Genomic DNA, 25,629 nt, shown 5'->3' on the forward strand with positions numbered 1-25,629 from the left:
AGTGAGCGTTGCTTCAACAGGAACATTGTCGAGTCATACCATAAACAGCCTTCCGCATTCGGCCTTGATTATAGGTTATTAGCCATTACCTACCGCACACCTGAAGGCACACGTATGTAGAGTTATTGGGACGTCTCTCATTGTTGCCAACTTGGGTGCGAAGCCACTGTATGATTTCTAAAATAATTTTTTATAGTAATGTAAGTGTAGGATTAAACTGAAACACGAAAACGTCCTCTTTGCTTTTCCTTCAAACAAACTTTCGACAGATGAGTATGAGGCAGAAGCAAAGGACAGGCAAGAGACTAACTAATTAACTAACTAACTAACTAGATATCAAATCTAAAATTTCTTGACAATGGTGAAGAGTCAATTGAATAAAAATTTTCTTGGATATTATCCATCGTCTAGTAAATATAAAACGTAAAACGACGTTTCGGAGATGGGACTCTATTTCCGTCTTCAGGTTCCTACACGGTTGGGCCCACTAGATAGATGGTCCGGTTTTACGTTTTATATTTACTAGACGATGGATAATATCCAAGAAAATTTTTATTCAATTAACTAACTAGATGGCTTATGGAACCCGAAGGTTCATCACCGAACTAACCAAAGCCCTGGGCCAACAAAATCCAGTTTCCTTCAACTCCTATCTCCCATATATCCCGTCTGACATTATCCTCCCATCTACGTCAAGGTCTCCCCAGTGGTCTCTTCCCCTCAGGCTTCCCAGCCTATACCCGGTGCACACTCAAGCGTCAACTACAAAATGAGTGGGTGCGTACGAATGTGTCAATTGCATAATTGGTAGAGTTTGCAGAAAATTACATTAAGTAGTAACCGGCTTAAAGTGTAAGTGGATAAACGTCTCTCCAGTAATTTTCGAATGCATTATTCTAGGTCCCTTCATTTGTAGTCATACAACTTAAGCTTAAGTATGCAAGGCTCAGGAAGCTTAAAATTATTTTGAGAAGTTTCTTATTTGCCAGTTGCTTCCCACGGACATTAGGGTAGATATTTTAGTAAATTATTCTATAATGAGCACTTTCTGTGAATGGCCGCAAATTTTAAAATTCACACTACTGTGCAGGAGTGACTGTCACTCTTTGTCTTCGTGCTGTCTGAATTAAGTGAAGAAGAAGAAGAAGAAGGGAGAATTTTGGTTCTCACGACGGTGAGAATGAAGATGACTTGTTTTCTGAGTTGTTGCGGTGTGGTCTTGTAGTAATTGACCAACGTTTCATATGTCATTGAAAGCAGTAAATTCAAAAATCCATCGTCGGACCCCTTTAGAATTGACCCGATTTTTAAATTTGCTGCGTATTTACGCCGTTGTTTTGTTCTCAAGACAAGTTGGGAGAACCTTTCAGTTCCTTTTAGTGGGAAATGTTACTCTTTGGGAAACAGAAGGGAACTCCGTTCAGTTGAATTCGTCAGCGCTGTTTTGGAAGGAAAGGATAAAAAACAGCAGAGAATCGGGCAGCGATAGGAATCATGGCCATATGTCAAGTTCCCAGCAGAAATAATATCTGGGGGTGATTAGAGGGGCAGCTAATTAAGTAAATGTAATGTCTGGTAAGGGATAGAGTGCTTATAATTGTTAGAATAAGCAGAGATTATTTCCCTAAACGGCATTGGTCAGTTGATGTTGAAATGGAGACGTGTTTTTTTCTCAAAAGTAGGGACTGATTTTTTAAGTATTATTTAGATGAGCTTAGGATTCATATGGCAGGGAATTATGAGACGCTTAACATCCAGTTTATGAACTCCAGGAATTTTTACGTCGACGCTACACGTTATGCGCATATGATAATGTTTCCGCAGATTTTGAATAAATTCTGTATCAAAGTTCCGTAGGTCTAATCGATCAATTAAGACTGCCACTTCAACACATAACATCGAGAAATTGAGTTGAAATAAATTGATTAAAAGCTGTTCCATGTATGTTTTCTTTCGGAAAAAGTCGTCGTTAAGAAAATTCGTCATATGCAAATAATACTGCACCAAACGTCATTGTGCAGTTCGCCCGGGACAAATATGACACGTTTGGATGTTTAGATATTTCCCTTGTCTTATGTTTATCCTTCATTTAACTAAATGCAATGTGTAATTTTCAATGTTACCGCTCTCACTCTCCATGTCCGCCCGTGTCATAGCTACCCGCCCGTTGCATTTCGGGCTTTTGTTATGTTTATTCCCTTGATATTTCCATTTAATTTAGTTTTCTTACTGGAGTTCTATCCCAGCTTTGAATTTGTATCTATATTTCCTCCCCCTCTCCGTTACTTCTGCTGTGCCTACACTGCGGTTTTCTCTTCTGCCATTGGTCCGGCCAGGACTCTTGCCGTGTCCAACCAACAGACTTGTATATCTACCACAACATTTCCACGCTCTTCTTACTCATCACCCCGATGATGGAGACATATGTTCCTATAAAATATATGCCAATATCTGTCAGAATATACGGTGCTACAGCCCAGAAGACATCGTATCTTCTCGTCGACTTGAAACCGAAATTCCCACACCTCATGCTTTCCTTTCAGTTTGTGGCTAAAACAAAGCATTGCATTTTTCTCATTTAATTTTTTTAGCAACGACAGCGTGGTCGTGAACGTTTTTCGGTTGAATGACCAGCATAAGAATACATGAGCTGTCGAGAATTCCTGATGGCACGCATGCACACAGTCGCGCGAGCCAGCTTACTGTTGATTCTTTTTTAGATCACTTCAGCCAGTCCAAATGAAAGTATGCTATAGGAGCAGGATTTCATTGTCTGTACATACAAACAAAGACACATGCAGTCACTTCCCGCTTCCCGGCATTTACTTGTGAAACACGAAATGTGCGATCCAATACCATTTTGGTGTGCAAGGTTTTGTTACTTTATAGCATGCCTCGTCCCCTTATACCTGAAAGCTGTCCTACTGAATTCCAGCACCCTTACCCATAAAGTGAAAATGTAGTGAAAGTTATGACGCTGTATACAACTATCAACAAAAATTTTCCCGACCTGTAAAAGAAAAATACCTCGGAACTGCTGAAGAGCCCAAAAGACAAGGAAACATTTGGCTCCAGGAAGGAAAGTACGCGTTTTGTGTTCTGGATTAGAACTTATTTTGAGACATCATGCAACGTGGTGCACATCGAAGTAATTTACTTGAACAAAACACCAGTTAATGCGGGCGACACGAAAGAGATGCTTTGGAATGTCAAGACTACAAAACTCTTCTAAGGATGTACTCTTGACAGAATTTCAGGATCGAAACACCGATCTGTTGAAGGGAAACTTTGGCTGTAGTTCGTATCATACGTGAAAATGCATTGGCGTCTGAATGGCATTTAACAAGAGATCAAATATTTGAACCTGAAAACATTACTTAAATTTGTAGAAATGGACAGTTCTGTCATTGTGAAGATGTATAAGTTACCGATCGCATCACAATAAAAACAGATGCATTCAGAAATTGAAAACTTGCTGAAGGTAGAACCACTGTGATTAATTTCAAAACAAATAAGCCCTTGCGATGAGAACGTGGTTGGCAGATGACAGAATCACAGAGCAAACTTGTACTTCGTTTTTACACAGAACTCGTATGGTCGTAGGTTAAAGATTGAGTGGCAACAAGCAAAACTTTCAAACTAAATTAAATCAAGAATCTTCTGCAAGATGTATCGGGTCACGTAGCTAACCTGAGCAAAGCGAGTTCGGAATACACAAAGCAGGGGAACCAACTTCAGGGGCATTGCTGACAATATCAGAAACACTGAGCAAGTCACAATCAATATTAGCCAACACATAATCAAAAAAGTGATTTTGTGTGAAGGAGTAACTGGTTAAATCTATTCTTCCGTGATCATTTTTGTTTATTATACTTTTAAAGTCACTTCATTCCTGTGGTCATGAATTAGGTGACAGATTATGTAACTGGACAAACTTGAAATACCTAGTACCGCTGCTCAAAATTACTATATTTTATCTTTTCCGAGTTTGAAGGTTTGTGACCATGGCACGACACATAAATTGCTTTTCTTCTTTATCCAAAGCCTGATCTGTGGGATTTGAAGTCCGCACAGCGGTGAGAATGTCGATGTTGTTCTCCTGGGTATTGGCTATTTCTAGATTCTCAGAGCTGAAGGACTTTAACCCTGAAGATGGAGATCGTATTTCCACCCGAAACGTTGGTATTTACCTGCGATTCTACAAGGCGTCAAAAGCTTATTCTATGGGCCTTCTGGTCCAGCTAGTCTCAAACGTCGTTCAGGTTTGAGGCTAGATCCAACAGGGGGTTTGCCCCTTTTTGCTTGAAGACGGAAGTATAAACCAACTTCCGAAATGATGGGTAAATTAAAAAGACAATTTTATGTTTTGTTTTGCAAGCCGGTGGTTAATGAAGGGTGATCGATTCCCAAGAACTTTATAGTTGCACCCATTTCTTGATATGAAACTTTACTACAGAGGTTAGAATACCACGTAAATTAATTCCTGAATTATGCAACTTTCCGTTCATTGTATTTTTTTTGACGTGACAACTAGTCGTTGTCCCCGGCGTCGGTTATAACAAATTCAGGATGTGTATGGAGCGGACGTAAACACAGACGAGGAACAGACATGCGCAGTTTACAATCACACAGCTCTTGCCAAAGTTGTGTTTATTGTTTGACCCGTATTAACCCACGTTTAGTCAAGATTAAATAGTTGGCCCCTCTGCACGGAACCATTCGGTATCTCGTAGATCATCTTCCGTGGTATTACTTAAATCCTAGAGACAAGTGTTTCTTTTTCTTCAACCAAGTTTTCAGTTTAGGCTCTTCATAGTAAAGTAAAGATGTCTCGCTATACGCCATGTAGGCGTTTGGGGGAAGAGTAAATTTGGATTTAGATTCTACTCATTTTTCACCTCGGTACTAGATAGGGGTGAGTGGTCACGGTCAAAAGTTTTAAGTGTTAAGATTAAATTGTTGAAATGAAAACTGTACTGTTTCCTTCTGAAGGATGATGGAGGCAGCAAGTACCTCTGAAACGTTGGCAACCTTATAACAGACTACACGGCGTTAGAACCCAGAAGACAGCCATCTTCTAGTATAATTATTGTCTGAATTCAAAATGACATCTGAACATTAACCTCAAAACTGTTAATGAAAGAGAAAGGCACGATGTTGTTCATTGTCCAGGGTGTCTGCATAAAATATAGAGCTTACTACCTACTGCATGACGCGAGCCACTGAATGAAATATGCATACAAATTAGTACGAGGGACCCCTGGACACCTGTCTGTTGACAGTGTCCACTGTGATTATTACACTTCCTTTGGATGTCGATGTCAAGGCTTCTTGGCAGCTTAGGAAAATAAAAAAAGAGTGTACGAGATGCAGGGACTCGAAATTTTTTTACGTAGACGCGTCTTCTGAAAGTAGGAAGAAAAATATATATGAATAAAGGAATATATTTTCTCAACATTACTTCACTGCAGTGCTTATTTTATTTGCTTCGACATTTTTATTGCACGCGTTGATAAACTTGTTTGAATAAACCAATTGGTATTGTTACCCAAGCAGCGAGAATACCTTTTTTTTTCTTAAATTTTGGAGTTTTTACCTCTCATCAGTTATTTAAAACACTTTCATTCAACTGAACATGTTATAATTTATCACTACCAGGGTGAAGGAGTAAAAAAAGTTCAATAAATGATTTTCGGAAAATTGTCACAGACATAGTCTACTGATTCTTTAAAAAAATTATATAAATTTACATAAATACGATTATACAATTTGCACATGAACTCCGGGCTAAATTTGCTAAATTAAATGTAATATGAAATAAAGGCTACAAAGTGGCTATCATACTTCATTTGTAATTTTTGGACATGTATCCTTTTACCGTGGTATTCGGCGATTTGTAAGCTGGAGTTTATTGGTCCCTGGTATGGGGGGGGGGGGATGTGTAATTCCACGTATTCTTAACCGCAGCCTCAGGGTATTTGGCTGGGTGGGCCCCAGAGCTGATCTGAACGCGGCGACGAAGAGAAAAATTCTGTTATTCAAACTTCATATTTCAACAGTTCAAATAAATGTTACTCTTACTCCCAAAAAATGGATGCGTATCCCGGAACCTGGTTTAAACAGAAAAACTGGGGTAGAGACATAAAGCCTCCATTAAACGGGAACTTTAACGCGGAAACATAAAGATGAGTAACAATTTCACGAGGTAATTCTTTGATGTTTATTACGTTATATCAAGAAAAGAATGAATATATTTTCTTAATATAATTTCGCCCGGCCAGTTAAGTTAGGTTAACAGCGGAATGTATTAACTGAACAAAGGAAAAATAAAATAGATGAAAGGAAGACTGTAAGGAATGTAAAATAACGAGGGAATCAAGAAAACTGAAAATTGCGAGGTCAAGATATGATTCGGCTGGCTCAGTTTAGGCCCATATTTTGGGATTTTATTAACCCGGTGATGAAATATAAATTTCTTTAAGATCCAGCCGTCGATGGAAAACAAATATGGAATCCATACGTAATAAATACAGTTCTAAGAGTTTAAATTACTTCTACCGTTACGTTGACGCGTGAATTAATGGACATCGGTACCGATGTTGAACGAATATTTTCTCGTGGGTCCTTATTCGATTCCAAACGTTTTCACGTGTCATTTGTGACGCTGCGTCATGGCATTGTACCCACAGCTTCTTGCTACAATGTCTCTTCATTAGTTTTATTGTATTTGTTAATGGAACAGCTGACTGCCGCGTTGTTCAGCGCGATTTGGACGGAGGACACCTTACAAAGAGATCCTTCCTCAACCGTAAACGCAGAGCGAGCACATTCTCGATGTGGCAACGTAGCTGACCGGGTCAGCAACATCCATCAAGAGCTGTAGTTGGGGTTTCGTACAAGGGCGAGGGTTGTTGAATCCTATAGTCCTAGCAGTGCATGCCTGCTAAATCAATAACTTTCTTCTGTGCAGGGTCCACCAAAAACGTTCCAAAATATCACCGGTTCTAAAATAGTACACTGGGATCCATGCACAGATTTGCAAATGTAAATGCTTACCAAATCTCGTCCGGGTCGGCTACTACAGAATCTGAAGTTATGACTAGTCTTACATAAGGTGTAAAGTATTTCAGGTCTCAAGTATTTTTGACGTAAATACGTCTATATTTTAGGGTCAGTGTCATTCGGCAAAAAGTGGAACGAAAATTGAAACGAAAAAGTGTAACTGCATTGTTATGTTACCTTGGAAACGTCAATTGTTTACTCGGCATTATTGGTACCTAGAAAACATTATCTGTTTACTCGGCATTGTTGTTACCTATAAAACATTTCATTACATTACCTTACCTTACCTTACATTAAATTACATTAAATTACATTACTTTACTTTACATTCAGCTACCACAGACCCATCTTAAGCGTAACTAATTCAAGTTGATTAAGCAATGTCTTAATCAAACTTTACACAATTGTAAAGCATGTATAAAGGAAATATTTAGAATAAAGCCAATATATAAACTTCCTTTCCGTATAGACGTATTTACGGCTAATTCTCCGGAACCGTGGTTCCACTATCACTTTTTCACAGAGACGAAATCCATAACAGTAGCTAGATACCACCACGCAAATGACATCAGTAGTGACTAGTGTTAAAAAATTTGTTGTATTCGCTTTGCAGTGACAGGGAAATGAAGTCTCTAAAGTATGAATAACTATACTTGGTCAAAACAGCACATTTATTCCATGGTTGAGTAATTCGAAGGTCGAATGTCGACACATTACTACACACATGGTCATTCACGAATACGTACTGACGTAGTATCGAAGTCTCTAAAAGTTGGCGCGGTAGTAAGATTATTTTTTCGTTTATTTAACGACGCTTCACCACTTTCATAATCGTACAGCGGCGTAATGGATGCTGGCTATGAACGATGAATTGGAATGGGTTATGGAAATAAGCAGTCATGACCCATTGAAACGTACTATCCGAGCATTCGTTTGGAGTGACTGATTAAAGCTACGATAATCTTGGACTACACTTTTCAAAGCGATAACTTGTTGCTTAAACTTCCGGAATGTGAAGCAGGAGGGCCGGTGAATATTCTGCTAATTAATACAGGTTGCGGTTTAAAATGCAATGTTAAAGGGTGGACACCAGGCAGAACAAATAAATGATTTCTTGCGTGCAACGTTTGTTAGATGGTCGAGTCATACATCACGTACATGTCAGTTGGCAATATGGCCACACGCGAGTTGTGTGTTGATGTCGGTTGCCTTGATCTTAAAGTACCTATCATTTCGTGCATTATCCATGTTATTATCGTACAGTAATGGCGTGTGGATGGATGGACTGGGGGTGAAGGTTCGATCCTTCTATTCCGATGTCCACTGAACAGGTGATGGCATTCAGAAACGAAATTAAATTCGTGATAAATTTCAAAATATCAACATATGTGCCCGAAGCTGAAGATGGCTGTCTTCTGGATTGTTGCGCCGTGTAGTCTGGCAGAAGTATACCGACGTCTCAGAGGTCCTTGCTGCCTCCATCATCGCCAGCAAGGACTTCTGAAATGTCGGTACACTTGTACCAGATTACACGGCGCAACAATCCAGAAGACAGACATCTTCAGGACTCTTATTGTTCTGTATCCCATTTCCTATCTTTCGTTTTCCTCTTTACTGCCATGCGTCACACCCTCATTCTCCTCTGCTTCTGACCACCCCCACGGACAGACGATTCCAACTGCAAATCTTAAATTTCACTGAATTTTGTAAGTTTAATATTTGAAGCAAGTGTATTGACTAAACAGTGTTATTACAGGGCCATTTGCAGTTTTGAAGCGTACAGTTGTCCACAAACCACAAATAGTCATAGGACATATACTAGCTTTGAATACGCCACTGGCTTTTAGCCAAAGAGCATGACCTCCGAATACAAAGGTTTTTACATGTGTTCGGAATCATATTTCTGCTCTGTCTAGGGATATACAAAATAGAACAAACGGTTTTGTACAGAACCTAATATCACAGGAATATTCGATATTTCTGTATCATATTATAGGTATATTTTTGAGTGGAAGAAACTGCTTGGATGCAATTAATCTATGAGAAACTTGGGTGAATATGCAGATTGGATTTTTATGGCTTAGGACATGGACCCGTGACTGGCTTTTGTGAGAATGGTAATGAAATTTCGGGTTCCTTGAGGGACCATTTGCTTCTCAAAAATAACCTTGCACCAGGCCCTTTTTCAGTGATGTCAGAGAAAGGTCCCGTCCCTGAGGATTCACGCATCACGCGAACTGACGTATGCATAGGTATTACTATTGCAAATGGCCGCCTTATGCAGTGAATCAGTGGATTGCCGTTCGTCGAAATTGTCAGTGAGCCCGCCCAAATGTTTCACTCCCAAGCCGCATAATGGCATTTTATTATATCTGGAATGTTGGCGAGAGTTAATAGTTGTAGGGCTACTTTAAACGTTGTCCGTGTAGGTCCACTGTATCGATCAAGTTCAGATAAAGTTTTTCGAAATCTTTGTACGCTTTTTTTATTATACGTATACAATAAAGGGGGCTAATATACCTACTGTTAATTAATCCTGCTAACAACGCGTTTGTATAATAAAAACTTAGACGTTAGACGCTGGCCTTGTAATCCTGGGGTCTCGGGTTCGATTCCCGGCAGTGCCCAAATTTATAACTTGTGTTGGGCAAGGCCGTGGTCTAGGCAACACGGAGTTTTCCTCCGGGGGCTTCCCCGGTTTCTCCGTGGCATCCCAACAATTACTCCATTCACACACAGAAGGCGGCAATGGCAAACCACTTCTGGATCATCTGCCAAGAACGTATATGAACAGGTCCCAGTCCGAGAAAAGTATGGAAGGATCCTGTTCATATGGACCTGTCGTCAGACAGAACACTAAATAAATAAAATAAAGACGGACAGGGAATTTAAAATCGCAAACAACCCATTAGGGGATTCTGTGGGCTTTATGTGGAGTTCATGGTCCATTGTTTTATCAACAAGTAGATATTCGTACATACAGCGATCTGAAGGAACATACAGGAAGTCCATAAATTAATGGACGATTGAAAAAAAAAATCAGAACTTCCGTGACCAGAAATGAAAAAAACGTTAATGTTGTATGACTTTTTTAGTACATAAGTATGTGTAATAAAAAGATAATTACGAGCCCTTCAGAGCGTCCTCTGATTTATGGATACCATGTATGGTGTAAGCACTCGCTCTAGTTGCGCGCGAAAATATTCAAAAGAAACAGTGACGTTAAGTAAGACGTTACAGTGGGTTAAAACTATGGACGGAAGAGATTTTCTCTCTTTGTTACTTAAGATGAAAAACCTTGGAAATTCGGACCCACGACGAAGTACGATGACGGTAAATCCGTGGCTAGAAATTTGTCAGTTACAGTGTTTTTGCTAAAACGCTTCATTGTGCAGGCTTAAAGTCTTATATTTTTGGCTAAGTCCATAAGTACCCACCACAACGTTCATCCTCAATTCCAAGGTCAGACAGACAGATAATACCTGAACACTAAACACTTACACTGCAAAAAGATCGACAACATAGCTGTTAAGCTAACTAAGCCTTCTTATTCGAGTTTTGTCACGTGTCAGTTGAAGAAAAGCTAATCAGCCCTGAGACCAGATCCAGTGCTCATATTGTAGCAGTAAGCAAACAGCAGTGAGACAAACTGCGTAAGTAATCATTTGTTAATGCTGCATGGTAAGTGGAAATATGTGTCTTTGAAATAAATGGCACTGATTAATGTTATTCTTCTTAGTAACAAGTGAAGTCACACAAGTTCAAAAATTCATTTAGCACAGATCTGTCCACTTGCCAACATCTGGGTAGCAGAAGTAAGCCTTAGCACTATTTTTTTACTAATTGCACACAAGAAACGTTTCCTATCAAAATTACACAGGCTTATCGCAAAGTTAGAGGAAGTAAGTTATACAGGAACTTAGATAATTGTTCTCTAGACCGAAGCAGTTACGCAGCCGGAAGGACATTTTTCAGTTAATAATCCAGATATTACGTCCGTCTGTTTGCAGGCATATGTTGCCTGTCGTTATAATGGAGATTTGGTCAATTATATGTAGATATTACAAAATAAAAATACTCGCGGTACACGTCGGTAAGTCGGGAGAGCCCAGTCTGTAATGTGACTTAATATAGGCTGGAAGTCGCGCCTGAATTACCGCCCTGTTGATGAAGGTAGCACGCACCTCTGAAACGTCGACAAATTTCTACCAGACTACACGGCGCAACAACTCAGAAGTCACCACCATGAGAACTTGCAGTCTGGCCACTTTGTGAGTTCATGTAATAACATTTTCTCAACAAATTTTAAAACATCTGCAGAACTTAACATTCGAGGTGTACGCCATCGTGTGTGTTGTTTCTTGCATCATAAAGGCCGGGGATCACCAGTCGTGTGCCCGCGAGAACTTTCACGTAAGCAGCTGGGGAAGGGGCAGTTTGGCCAATACTCAGTCGTACGGGTTCTTCCTTGTGTTTGGAATAAGGCTAAGGCTAAAAATGTAAAAAAAAGTGCTTACGTCATATATATATTAAGCATAAAAGTAGTGTTTTCAAACGCGCACAATTTTTATAAATGCACGCGGATCCATTTTGAATTAAAATATCATCCTTGCCGTGTGGAATTTTTGATGTTTCGTAGAAATATACCGTCACCATCTTCAGTTATGGAGACAGTAAGGTGACACAACCCGGAAGACCAACGTCGACCGCCGTGATAACCTCAAGAAATTTCATTTCCTCGTCCTCTCCCAAAAGAAGTTGGCGACTCTCGACATTGACCAATTCATTTATAAGAACTCTAAATATCTCGCAAGTACGCTATATTGTTTTTATGTACTTGTTTTGCGCACGTTTCGTAGCAGTGAAATTGTTTCACAAATGTTGTCTCAGTAGTTTGTCATGAGGCGAATTAAGGTAGTTGGGACGATGATGAAGCCTCCAGCTGTCGCACCTCAAGTGTTCAGGTGGACATTCCTTGCAGACTGCGTCAACATTCGCTTCCTGCTGAGATGCGATACCGACCAGTCTGTTCCACTATTTGCCTCTCTTCAATTAAAACGACAATGTTTACGTAAAAAGCGACATGTGCAGGGTGATTAAGCAGGCCTGTCGCTTCTGAACCCGCTAAGATGCGTGCTGTACCCCCACTACTGAAGATACGAGAGTATTCTGTCTCGCGGGTATAATGGTGACAAGCCGTCTGACCTACTCCGATAACCACTGGAGATGCGCCAACCAATCACCAAGCTATGTCGTGTAAATAATATCGTACTTGAATCTTACTGGTTGCTTCAAGTTCGCCATAATGGCTTTAACAGTGATGATTATGTACTTTATATGCACTTGTGATGCAGACCATCTGTTTAAGTACTCTTCATTTTATAGTGGAAGGATACATCACACTGCAACTTCCTTCTAGTTGTTATGAAACTCTGGTAAAGATGTAGCTTAGACCCGCAAGTGGATTACCTACAGCCGGTCTTTATATTTTCAAGACGGAAGTTGCCTGATCGTCAAGATTGTACGTTTGATCACAAAATCAACAGAGTAATTTGTACCACGACCCTGGCATGTTTTAATTCGAATTAGTCACGTTTAAAGTCGGGCTTCATGTATGTATTTTGTGACAGTTTCATCCCATTATTATACACTTAATTACCCCCAAAACGTCTAATGTATTTTTAAAAAAAATAATCATAGAGCTAGGTTTTAGAAGGTTAGTGAATCCTGTTCATATATTTTCGCTAGATTCTGCTAAATAATGTATCAGTTTGTAATGTAAGTCATAAATTGCTCTCGAAGTACGTGCTTCCTTAAAAGACGGTGTTATTTACATGTTTCTATTCGAGTCCGTCACCACGAAAAATTAACTTTTTCACTGTGAGAAACAGGTCAACTACGTTAAAATAAGAAGTATTGTTTGGCATTGAATAGTCATCACTAGACTAGACGCGAATTTTCTTGCAAACAACTTTTATTTTTGATTACACTATGTAACGCTTATTAAGACTTCCTGACAAATTACAATTGAAACCATACATTTCCTGTTCTCAACGTATTAGGTATTCGTCATGCGATGCATTTTAGTTTGATATTCAACTACTGTATTACTTCTTCGTCTCAACTGCGCGTTTGTCAATTGATGGGGCAACAGGTTCAGAATATGTAAGGGACTGAATTGTCAAGTGGGCCCTGGGGACGAATGCACGTTATTTCGAGGCTTAATATTGCAATGATCTGTCACACCGACTCCATGCAATTAGAAATGACGTCACAATCCTTTTACACCTACAGAAAATGAACCAATCTGTGACCTTTCTGTGTCGTCAGTTACGACAGTACAAGATGTCCGCGAAGAAACGATACGCTTATCACAGAACGAGCTCGTGAAACGCAATGGTAATTAAAAATACCATTTCAACAATCAGCATATCTTAATTTTGTATTTATGGGTGTCGTATGAGTCTCACTATAACTGAGATTATTTCCTAAACCAAAATCAATCTCTTGATCTTTGTAATGGTGAAATGTTGTGTTTTCTTTGCGGTTCGAACCGGATTCTTAACTATTATAAGACGAGTTTCTACTTCAAATGGTTTAGTTAGGAGTAATTGTGCGCTGCTGGCATTTCGACTGTAAATACACTACGACCAATTTCCAACTTTCATAATTCCATAGTACAGATTCATTCGTGAAAAGCTAATTGTTGTTGAGCTCGTAAAAATGCATTTTTCATGGAATCTGGATGCTTATTACCGTTGATGTGTTAAGTTCCCCCACACATGAAGATGACTTCCGGGATGCTGTGCCATGCAGTCTGACAAAAACTGACCGACATTTCAGCGGTGCTGGAGGCTTTAAGCATCTGAAACGTCTTCAAGTATCTACCAGACTACACGGCACATCATCCCAGAAGACGGTCACCTCAAAGTTTCAGGGGGGGAAAAAGAATGAAATTGGTATGCTTATTTTTTGTGGTTCTCAGCAGATGAAATCAAATTACGTCTTCATTGAAATCATGAACGTTCTTCTCGTTGCGGGCCAGACATGCGAGACTGCGAGATGCCAGTTGTTAACGACCGAGACACACCGACTCGTAGCTAGCTGCCTGCAGTTGTCGGCCGGCCCAGCTGTGGGACGATTCCGTCTGTAGCTATTCTTGGTCCCTGTGTACTGTCCCTAAAGCGGCGAGCTTCAGACTTGGCACCGTTAACTCATGTATCATATTTATTCTACAGTGTTTTGTACGCGTCTGTCGGCTGACTGGGGCAGAACAGCTGAAATACAACTGTGTTGGTGGGATCCTGGACTAGAAGTGAACTTGGAACGTGTAAACTGTATTTAACCACACGATGGTTCGCAGTTTATACTGAACAAGAAAAATGCCCTTCAAGAATGACGGGGAAAAATCTTACTTAAAACACATTTTTACTGAAAAATATAACAAATCAGCATGCGAAAATAAAAATTTATATTTGCTTCATTAAAGAATCCTCGTATCTCGGAGACATTACCATTTGTAATAAAGTTTAGCTTCTGTTAAATTATTTTTCAAAACACACCCGAAATTAAACCCCGAATTATATTGTGTCCAGAAACCAATAGATATTTTCAGAATAGCTTTATACCATATATTTTTATTTATAAAGGTACAACAGAAGACAAATCACTAATTAAATATCACGAGATTCAAAATTTATAAACTGTAAGTGTCGAAAATTTATTTCGGAGCAAGATATATTTTGCGTATGATCTGCATATCTTTTGTATTACTAACCATCGTGAGTAACGCATTTTAAACACAGATAACAGCCATTGTATGCATGTCCTACGTGTTGGTAACCAAATGACTAAACACATTTCTAAACACTGATAAAAGCTTCAGTAAGGCCTGCATCTCGCGGGTATTACTAATCAGAATGACTAATACATTTCAAACGTTGGTAACAATGTCAGTTTTATAATTTTATATGCAGGAACTTAAGTATTTCTGTCAGCAGATCTGTGTGTAGTGTTGAGCGACAAGATGACTGCAGTAGGTACTTTGGTTTTGAGTTTTTGAGTTTTCAACATATCTTTCGACACTACACGCTTCATACACAAATTTTCCAGACGTGCATAACGTATGGTAGCCACTTAGTAGTAGTGAATAATGTGTATGAATGGGCGAGCGTGTATTCTGACGTAGAAGCGAAATTATTCGGGGTCTTCGACTTGCAGATGCTCAGTTTAGATGCCGAGTGTGCACTTGTGTGGCGCGCTGCAGTCTGGAACTGGAAATCCAGCGAGATGTCCAGAAAAAAAATATGAACTCTGATTCATCCGATGAGAAATTCCGTCAGGTCATTATCATTAAGAGCGTCTCTTTCTCCTTTCTTTGTATAGACGAAACGAGAATGTGGCTCCTTTCCTAGTACTTGTACGCCTTCAGCAAGGTCGTTGAGAATAGCCTGCCCCTGCGTACAAACCACAGAGACTCTCGAGGAGAGATTTTGCAGCCTGGAACCTTCTTATCGCGTCCCTTCGGTACCGTTATAATTACCCCCGTCATGAATCATGCACGTCTTTTGAGTGGGGCTGAGAAAATCGAGGACCACAGCGATGTTCCGGCATTATACATTACACACCCTTTATCGAAAGTAAAAAGAATAGAATTCTGATGTCGAAATAAATGTTGTATGTTGATGGAAACACATGCAATTGTTTCTTCGGGGCGATGGAAAAGTCATGCAACCCATTCCCGACACACTACCATTTGTCAAAAAATAAATTCCACTAGAATCAGATAACAAAAACAATTTTATATTGTAAATGTACCGCCACGGTGGCCTAACGCTGGCCTTGTAATCCTGGGGTCTCGGGTTCGATTCCCGGTGGTGCCCAAATTTATAACTTGTGTTGGGCAAGACCGTGGTCTAGGCAACACGGAGTTTTCCTCCGGGGATTCCCCGGTTTCTCCGTGGCATCCCAACAATTACTTCACATTCATCATCATTTACATACAGAAGAAGGCAATGGCAAACCACTTCTGAATCATCTGCCGAGTAAACGGACCTGTCGTCAGACAGAACACTAATAATAAAAAAATTAATTGTAAATGTCCTCAGCGTACAGAGATGCACGTCTCCACTCTTTCCCTCATGTTTGTTGCAAGCCGATAAACAATTCCTGTGTCAGGGAAAAGGTTCACCAGACGAAATACTCTCCTTTTGTTTGGCACAGGACAATGAGGAAACAATCTGGCAAGTTAAAAGAAAGCAAGAAAGACATGCCAGGTAGTGTTCGACAATGAACACTCGTTTCACTTCTGAGAAAGACATCCTTTCATTTCGATTGTTGAAAGACAACTGAAGGAGGACTGGCGCGAGCAGATTACAACATGTCGTGACCTGCGTGGGATCTTGTACACACGCAGCGATATTGTGTATGTATTAATCCAATCGAACTGTATTGAATTGCAACCATCAATAAATATTTTTTTAATGTGGGTTACGTGACTTTACGGTTTAACAATATATGAGGAAGCCGAGCTTCGGATTCATCGCCGTGAAAACCCCAAATCCCATTACGGAACTTGTGTATGTCGGAATTGAGTACGAGACACGTGGCTTCTTGGAGTTACAAATGTAAAACTAGAATGGGTAACGTAAAGTGAACAATTAGAATGTTGCATGCAAAAGAACTACGATTTATACACATCAGATACTTTTGTTCGGATAATAACGCAAGTGACCAAGATGGTCTTGGAATGTGGCTTGGTTGAATAAAACAAGGATGTATGTAGAATTTTGGTAGGGAACCCTTTGGGAAACAGGCACTCGGAATATCAAATGGATTCGGAGGGGGGAGGGGCAGTGAAATCTAAAATCTACAATGGGATGAATACAGAATGTTGATGTGGAAGTCGCAAGTATAATTTAAGATTTATTATACGGTATTCAGTAAAAAGAAAAAAAGTGTGTTCCGTTTTTAAGAAAGGTCTGCAGCCGAAGGGAACTTGAAATTGTACATGACAACAGTGCACCTATGTCTATTCTTGAAAGGAGTCCTTGATGTCCTGTCAGATGACTGCGAGAGATGGTGGGATAGTGACATCTGCAAGGAAATCCGTCAGCGTCAGGTTCGCGGCAGACATGAAACTCGGCAAGGCGAACAAGTGCGGTTTTATTAATCATGACGACCAGTTTTCGTCACATCAAACTGCCCGATAGAAGGCCGTACACTGAAGGTGTGTCGCGTTGTGCGGTAAGAAAGTGTTCTTCGTGGTGTAAGGACAGACCATCGGTGGTTCAAATTAACGTTTCTCTCAAAAGTATTTGACCGCGAGACGCTTTCTGTCACGAAAGATGCCACGATATTTTACAGAAGGACAAAATACGGCATTAATAATTGAATAGTTCAAGAAGTCTTCAGCGTCGATTAAGATGGAAAAATGATAATTAAGTGGCAGCGGAATAGGAAGGCGGAGGTTGTGGCCTATTTCACGACGCATATGCATATTTATTTCATAGTTCCACCAAATGTACCGTGTATTCTGGTGGAAGGAGTTAACGGACGTTTCAGTGGCGTTTGCTGCCTTCATCATCAGGGTGATGCCGCCGTAATAAAACGTTCTGCAAACTTCTACCAGATTACACGGCTCAACAACCTAGAAGACAGCTTTTACGCTACCCGCGTTAGCGAAATAAGCAGAACCCTAGGATTAAGTGGAGAGTGAATGAAGGAAAGTTTTTTATGTGGTATGTCTTTCACTACTACAGATTAAACTACTTACAATGTAATTTTTAGTGTGTGTGAACATTTCCATTATGACGAGAAATACATGTGTTACAACACTATAACAGCCAAAGTCAATTATATATAATCACCGTCCTTGACGTGAGTCAGGCATTGCTAACCTACAAACATTACGCTGGAATGAAAATATGGTAAAATTTTCAACTGAAATATTAGTAATGTTTTTTGTTGATTCCCACGAAAAATACATTTCAAGTCGTAAAATACAGCTCGCGATTCTGTTAACTAGAAATATGTGTTTATTCCAGGACACGTTTTGTGTAAATCCGTTTTTCCTTCAACTCCTATCTCCCGTAGATCCCGCCTGACATTATTCTCCCATCTACGTCTAGGTCTCCCCAGCGGTCTCTTCCCCTCAGGCTTCCCAGCCTATACCCGGTGCACACCTCTTGCCCCATTCATGCGCGCTACATTGAATGGCAAATCTATCTCATTAAATGTTGGGATTTATCTCAATTAGAAAAAACTCTCCGATTGAAAGATCGAGTAGTATGGAGCAGGACGAGTGCCTATGGTAGCACCAATGGATGTAAAGCTCGCGGGAGGGACTCTGAGGGTCCCGTTTGTTTTCGCAGCTTGGGGAATGTCTGTCTCACCCTTCAGCATCAAGGAAGTGCCTGTAGTGTGCTACAGTAAGCTGAGTTGCCAGATTGTACTCATTGGATCTACTGAAGGTTTTGATCTGTACAGCAAAATTATTATGCTCACTATTACACAGTATTGTTTATTTCTCCACTGTGAACAACTTTGTTCGGTCTTTTGATACACCCTCTTCTTCACAAGTCAATCAGCCGCGTTAATTTTTACAGACGTACGTCTTGGCTAGATCAGGGGTGGAAATGGAATTCTCCGATCATAGCTCACATATTTTCCTTTCCAGGGATTTATCTCCACCGATCGCGCTGTCGTAATGGTAATTTAGCTCAGGCAATGTGCCCATTCATTTATTTGTCCGAACCTTAGACGCTCTGTGGGAGATTTTATTTTCCTCACAAATTCCGAAATATGACATACTATACCGGGTGTCCATAAAAACCCGGAAGATTTGAAGGGCGTGTAATTACTTATTTGTAACAAATACGAAAAACTTATGTGCTAACTTCCGCGACCATGTGCAAAAAAAACTTGAATGTTGTGCGACTTTTGCAGTAGAAAAGTTTTTCGTATATGTTGTAAACAATTACACACCCTCAGATCGTCTGCTAATTTGTGAACAACCTGTATACATATTCTCGTATCTCGTCCGAGATACGCAGTTAACATAATTGACCTATCACAGTACTACAGGTGACAGACAAGCCGACAAGTCATTGTCTTCTCCAGCACGTCTCTTTGTCGCTTTGCTAACGCCAAATCTTGTGTCGACTGGGCGTGTTAATGCGAGGTTTTTAAGCGCTGAATTATTCTTTGCCTGTTACACAAATCCACACTGTAGCGAACCCGTAGAACCTTTTATTGTTAGTGTAACTGAAATTAAGTAGCGCGTCGTGATACTTCTGTTGTGCAAACGCGCAACCGCGGCAGTGTGCGTCTGTCTAGAATAGTTCTTGCTTCGTCCAACCAAGAAAGTTGTGGCGCTGGACAGGAATCTCCAGTTCTGATCTTTCCCCTGCTTTATAAATGTCCACACGGCCTGTAAGATGCTGCTCTGGACGTCTCGTTATTTATTTCACCAAACGACAACAAAAAGAGAGTCAGAACAAAGGCCAGAAATGCAGAAGAGAAGACAGGGCGTCGTTGTAACTTAACAGCGACTGCTGATCTATTATGCAGTCGCCCCACGTTCCGCAGCTTACATCATTACATCGGATCGCCGTGAGACTCGACCTCGCATGTCTGAAAGGGCGCCCCATTAAAAATGAGTGGAATTTATTTATTCACCTTCCCTTATAAGAAACAGATTGAAGATCACAGCGGAGATTGTCCGGTTTCCTTTTAACTACCCAGTAGCTTTTCTTTCGGAACGAGTGTTTCCAACGAAAACCGGAATTATTTCCATTTCGCTGATTTCGAGAGTCGATTCGAGAATCATATTTCCTGAAACCTCGCGACATTGTCTTCACAGAAGAATAATTGCTTCTATTATTCTGACTGGATGACTCATAAGTTAGTTCTAACCTCACCTTTATACGTTCTGCCTCTGTTCTAACTGGATGACCCATATTTAATGTAATTTGTCACGTTTTTCCACGTTCTAGACTTAAAACACACTGAACTGTAGTAGCTCTGAAGTGTTCATGATACTTAAATGTGCGCCAGCATCCTAGAAGCGTCTCTGAGTCATTGATACTCTTTCGTAATCGAAGATCATCCTGGAAGCTGGGGATCCTGAGATTTTTCGTGATTTACGTCAGTCCCTCCATGTGATGATAACCTTAGATATAAATTCAGACCGCTTTCCACAGACTTTCCAGCTCATCACCATTTAATTATATCGGGTTCGTAAATGTGATGTGATGTCCTTGTGTGTTTCAGGGAATGCCCGAAGTGCCATGAGGCGGCCGCTGCTGGGGGAAGTCCCGGGGGTGTAATGGACTGGGGATTCCCCTCGAATCTCCCCGAGTCCCGGCTGCCGCGTCTTTTCCTACTCATCTTCATCCTAATCATGGCAGGTGCGTGATTCTTGGTGTGTCGCGTTGTTACGACGCGGATATCTTTTGCCCTCATTTTAACCGATGAAAATTCGGCAGTGTTGTTAGGGCGATTAAAATAGAGGAGGAAGTTGGCGGAACGAGTAGCACGCGTGGTGAAATTCAGCTGGCTCAGGATAGGACCCAGTGGCTGACTGTTGCGAACACGGTGACGACCCGTCGGCTGGCACAAAGGCAGGAATTTCCTGAGTGTTAACTTTTCAAGGAAGACTATTCCGAGGAGAACACTTCTGGGATTGATATTATGCCGAGTATATTAATTTTTCTTTAATTCATTATCCCATCCAAGTTATCTTAGAAGTCAGACTAACAGAACGCTAGAAATGACGTAATGAATATATGTGAACACCAAACTATAATAAATGATGTTGCTTGCATGTAATTTATTCTATTTTGTAACGTGGAAACACGATGTAAGAAGAGAGAAAAAACAATTACATGGCGCAGAGAAGTTAAAGTAGACGTACAGGAACATATTCATTAAGTGTTACACGTATTGAGTATTTAAATGTAATCTTTAATTGGATAGCATTACTGTGTCTTAAATGAGTATATCAAACATCACGAATGTTGTGCTATAAGCTCATTATGAACGGTGGAATTAAGCTCAGTTGATGTTGTAAATACTTTCTGCTATTAAAGTAACCTGATTCGTCTTAAAAAATATTTTAATTCACAACCGACCTAGAAGTGAAAGAGTAACCTTTGACCCTTCAATATACAGCGGAAGATTTAGCGATTGTATGATTTAGACATGTAACAGTACAATTTCTGGAAATGACACCATAGGAATTTTTATTTAAAACATCTTTATACTTTAAATAACGCTTCTATGTTTATTGTTTAAAAACAGTTGTTGGATAACGCCCTGGTCCAGTTCTGAACTCGATAATCTCGTTTTATTTAGTAGTAGCCTGATGCAATTGCTGAATCAGAGTTAAGGTATTGGCAAGTCAAAGCCAAGTCATGTCGTAACCGCCATTACGGTAATGATCGCGAATGGCCTTCACTCACAATGAAGTAAGGATGTCAGGAGCCCTCGTCATTAGTTTCCAGTTGGCTACTCCGTCCTTTTCTTTTCAGATAACACTGTGACGTTTCCAATTCCAGTAGCAACAAGTTTCAAGGCGTTCAGGATCTTTGGCCTGGCCGGTCCTTGTAATTTGTTGGCAACCATCTGTCACTTTGAACATCGTTCGTCAACTTTTTTTGGTTTCTCGGACCCCTTCCTCTAAATCATCTAATACGCAACAATATGGCGGCCGAGCGAATGTTTTGACTTAGCGTCCTGAAACGTCGGTAAACTTCTACCGGACTACACGGTGCAACACCCCAGAAGACAGCCACCTTCAAACAGTTTAAAGTTGCTTGGGTAGACTAGCCAATGGTAAAGTGGTGTCTGGCTTCCAGAAATCTGGACATGTCTGGGTAAAATCTCGATTAAAGCTCCGGCTACCATGGGCACAAGTTTTCGTTGTTTTCTTCAGTTTCTCTAGTTGAATGCTGAGACCATGATAATATGATGTTGCCATCTTTCATATCCTTTCCAGTTAACTCTACTTTAAAATAATTTTTCTCGCGCTTGTTAACCTCTGTAGTTGATACAGCGTAATTAAATAAACTGCCTAAGATTGTATAATGCGACAGTTGGTGTCTCTGGACATCCCTGCCTCACGTTACTGTTTCTGAGAAGTTCTTAATTTGCACTTTCGTTAGTGTTGCAGCAAACACGTGCCTAAATTAGCAGTCCTAGGCAGAAACACTAGAGGGTTGAGACTTTGAACAGCACGCACATTAGATTTATAGTACTCGGCTTCAACACGTGAAACGTGACTTCTCAAGTCGAATTTGAGAAGACATTACTGGTTACTAGACTTTGAGTACCGAGGCACCACAAAGCATTTCATTGCAGGAACTTTACAAGTTCGCACGTACGATACGACTTTTGAAAATAGGTTCTTGTATGACACATTACGTATTATGATGTTTATTCGATTAAACGCAGCAAGCAAATAAAGATTAATTTATACAATTTTCCATGGTCATGTCCCATCTATTTTAACAGCCATTAATTATGCACTTTGTCCACACGTTATACTGAATTTCACCGAATTAGTTGCTAATTAGAACGCTATTGGCATGTGTAAATCGACTACGAAGATATACTCGGACGAAAATTTATTAGCTTTAAAGCTAGCCTCTAGTAAACTGTCCTTTTGCTTTCCACGAAAAATAGCTTTGCTGGCTTCAAAGAACTTGAGTCCAGAAAACTTTTCCAAAATAGGAAATATGCCTAAGAGGAAGCTGGATAAAAGTGAACAACAAAACATACATTTGCATTATTTACCAAATCATGGAGGATGAGATGGGCAGGTCATGTAGTACGCACGAGAAGGGACCTATGGACATAAAATTTTAATGGGGATGCCTCAGTGGTTCCATTCCCGAGGTATAACCATAGATGGAAGGATAATATTAAAAGGACAGTAAAATAAATAGAATGTGACAATTTGGTCGCTTTGTCTTCCGGTTACATCCTTCTAGAAACTATGAAATCACAGTATTTTGCTACAGCGCTGCAGTTTCACAAAAAGAACTTCTTTACATGTAGGACTGCAGTTCTGCGTAACCTGTACTCATTTTAACCGAGAGATTGGAGGACATCGTAAATGAACGGCAGCATTGCGTCATATTCAGGAAGTCGTGGGTCCGATTCTCGGCTGGAAAGATATGAAGCAAGTCATACAGAAACCAATTCCAATTAATTGGACTTTTGATATTTAGAGAGATTTATCTGATTTCTCAGTGCGCTGCGCTGAGAGGAAAATTAACCGGATCTCATGTTTTAGAAATGTTATTTTATTTTTCAGTACGCTGCGAGGGATGCAAAGTGGACAAATGTTCACGAGAATACGAAAGGCTGATGGATGAACGAGATATTCCTAGTCCAGAGCCTTCGACCGAGTTCTGCCAAGTGGCCAGAGACTACTTATCTTGTCTGAGAGGAACGGCGCGGTCCTGCCGGGGTAACCTCAACTACCACTCCACCATGAGTACTCTGGGGCGATTAGGCAGCGAGTTCAACTGCCCCAGACTCCTTACGAACATCACGTCGGCGGGACACGTCCCTTTACCGTCGTCCAGCTCAGCGCCTCCCCGGACGACAAACACACCCGCCCCAAAACGAGAGTGCACGTATCAGGGCAGGCACCGATTCAAGCACTGTGGCCTGTTCGGCGATCCGCACCTAAAGACGTTCAAAAACGAGTATCAGACGTGTCGAGTACGAGGCGCGTGGCCTCTGATTGACAACCCGTACATCGGGGTCCAAGTCACCAACGAGCCCGTCGTGGACGGATCTCCTGCAACAGCCACGACGAAGGTAAGAGTCAACATCCAGCAAACAGGATCGACCCTTCTTTCCTGTTCTAATGAAATTGGCGATTTGCCAGTGTCATGAAGACGACAGCCTTCTGGGATACTGCGCCGTGCAGTCTCGTGGCGTTTGACAGACGTTTCAGAGATTCGTACTTATTGATTCCACTTTGCTACTGTTTTTTCCCCCTCTGAGGTCAAATGGTTGTAATATTTCATGATCCAGGAGACATTTGCTCCACGTTTCCAAGAAAACGCGATATAAAGACCAACCGTGCAGTGTTAGGAAAGTAAAACCCCGCAATAATATGCACATACACTTCTGAAACTCTAGCTTCCCCCGTTATGTAGGTAAAACGCATCACATGTGTGTTATGCGTGGCTTTGCCACCTATTAATTAACCCGAGCTTCCTTACAGAAATAGCGGACATATTACCCACATTTAATCGGTGCAAGATAGGAGGTTCTCGCCGCGGTGAAGGGCACTAACGCCTTGTAAGCGTTTCGGAGGAATACATTGCCTCCTTATTCAGGGCTAGAAATAAGGCTGAAGGTGCTCAAAGTTAGTTTCAAACCGTGAGTCTTGTGTCGATAACGATAACCAACGTTTCGGAAGTACGCATCGCTTCCATCTTCAGGATTGGCATCATATACAAGACTATAATCCCGGAATACAGTTGTCACTCGGTCGGGTGGTTGGAGACAGTTTTTTTCCTCGTCCAAATATGACGCGCAAGTGTGGCTGCTGACAGCTTCTCTTCGTAGCTATAGGGTAGGTGAGGGCAGAGGCAAACAGGCGTGGGCATTGGGCCCAACCCAACAAAATACTCTCTCTCCCCCCGCACCTGTGTTGCATTCCGCTCGCAGCTGGAGTACATGTGTTTCAGAGCTGCTGGCTGTTGAACATGGGAAGCCCACTCAGTGCCTAATTTCGAAATCAAATGCGACTTATTACCAGCTCCGCGCACATCAACCATTTGACATTTACGATCGACTCACTTGGTTATTTCTCGACGCTGTATTAAGTGACGTTCATTTTCTACAGCTGTGAGATTTTAGGTTCTCAAGGCGTCGACTAATGATACTATTTTCTTTTTAAATTTTGGTTAAGTTGGTTAAAAGTGAGAATGCCAAAATGATCACCAGAAATATTTTTTAACTGTTTTAACGTAGTTTGAGTCCCAGTGTGTTTCTTTTCTCCGTTTGTAATTCACTTCCTGTTTTTGCTAATATTAGACGATTCCAGATTTAGGCCTCGTGTCTAGTTCTTCAGTTATTTGAAGGCGCTGTATCAACCGCTGAGGTTATGAGCGTCGGACGAAACATTTTGACTGCGAATTATCGATCCGGAGGGATGCTTGTGGAAGCGTAATTAGTTGCTTAAACTTAACCTCGATTTACGAGAGGTGACCGTGAAAGATGTCGGAAAACGTCAGGGTAGGTCTTAACCAGTCGGGAATCGAATTTTCTGTCTCCAGTGCAACTCCGCAACTTCACACCTGGGGCCTTACGTAAACCATCTCTTTTGGCAGTTTTTCAATTAGCAGTAAAATGTAGGGTCCGCTAGAGGCAGAGTACCCCAGAGACTTGAGTCTCACACCCCATCGCAAACAGCAAATAACAATGCAGTACAGTGTAATGTAAACCATTTTGGGGTGTGTCAAGATTTTAGAACTGAAATCTTTTTGAGACGGCTTCATATTTATCCTGGGTCTATTGGTTCTGCTTGCCGACCGGAAATAC

At 40.8% G+C, this 25,629-nt stretch overlaps 1 protein-coding gene and 1 long non-coding RNA gene across 6 annotated transcripts in view; one reads left to right on the plus strand and one right to left on the minus strand.

Moving 5' to 3' along the window:
- LOC110834742 (uncharacterized) overlaps positions 1–25,629 on the minus strand; it is a 276,144-nt gene that overhangs the window by 236,661 nt on the left and 13,854 nt on the right. The gene's annotated exons all lie outside the window — the stretch shown is intronic.
- The window catches only part of LOC110828196 (repulsive guidance molecule A-like), a 73,633-nt gene that overhangs the window by 41,061 nt on the left and 6,943 nt on the right, over positions 1–25,629 (plus strand). For all 4 annotated transcript variants that reach the window (XM_022060685.2, XM_022060683.2, XM_087344160.1 and 1 more), the window contains exons 2-3: positions 20,335–20,471; positions 23,381–23,892. In XM_022060685.2, coding sequence (XP_021916377.2) covers positions 20,335–20,471; positions 23,381–23,892 — 649 coding nt within the window. The remainder of the gene's footprint in view (positions 1–20,334; positions 20,472–23,380; positions 23,893–25,629) is intronic.

The sequence above is a fragment of the Zootermopsis nevadensis genome, unplaced genomic scaffold (genome assembly GCF_977971745.1).
Source record: "Zootermopsis nevadensis isolate Lab colony 2312 unplaced genomic scaffold, Znev_1.0 Znev_ptg000007l, whole genome shotgun sequence".
In the NCBI taxonomy this organism is placed as follows: domain Eukaryota; kingdom Metazoa; phylum Arthropoda; class Insecta; order Blattodea; family Termopsidae; genus Zootermopsis; species Zootermopsis nevadensis.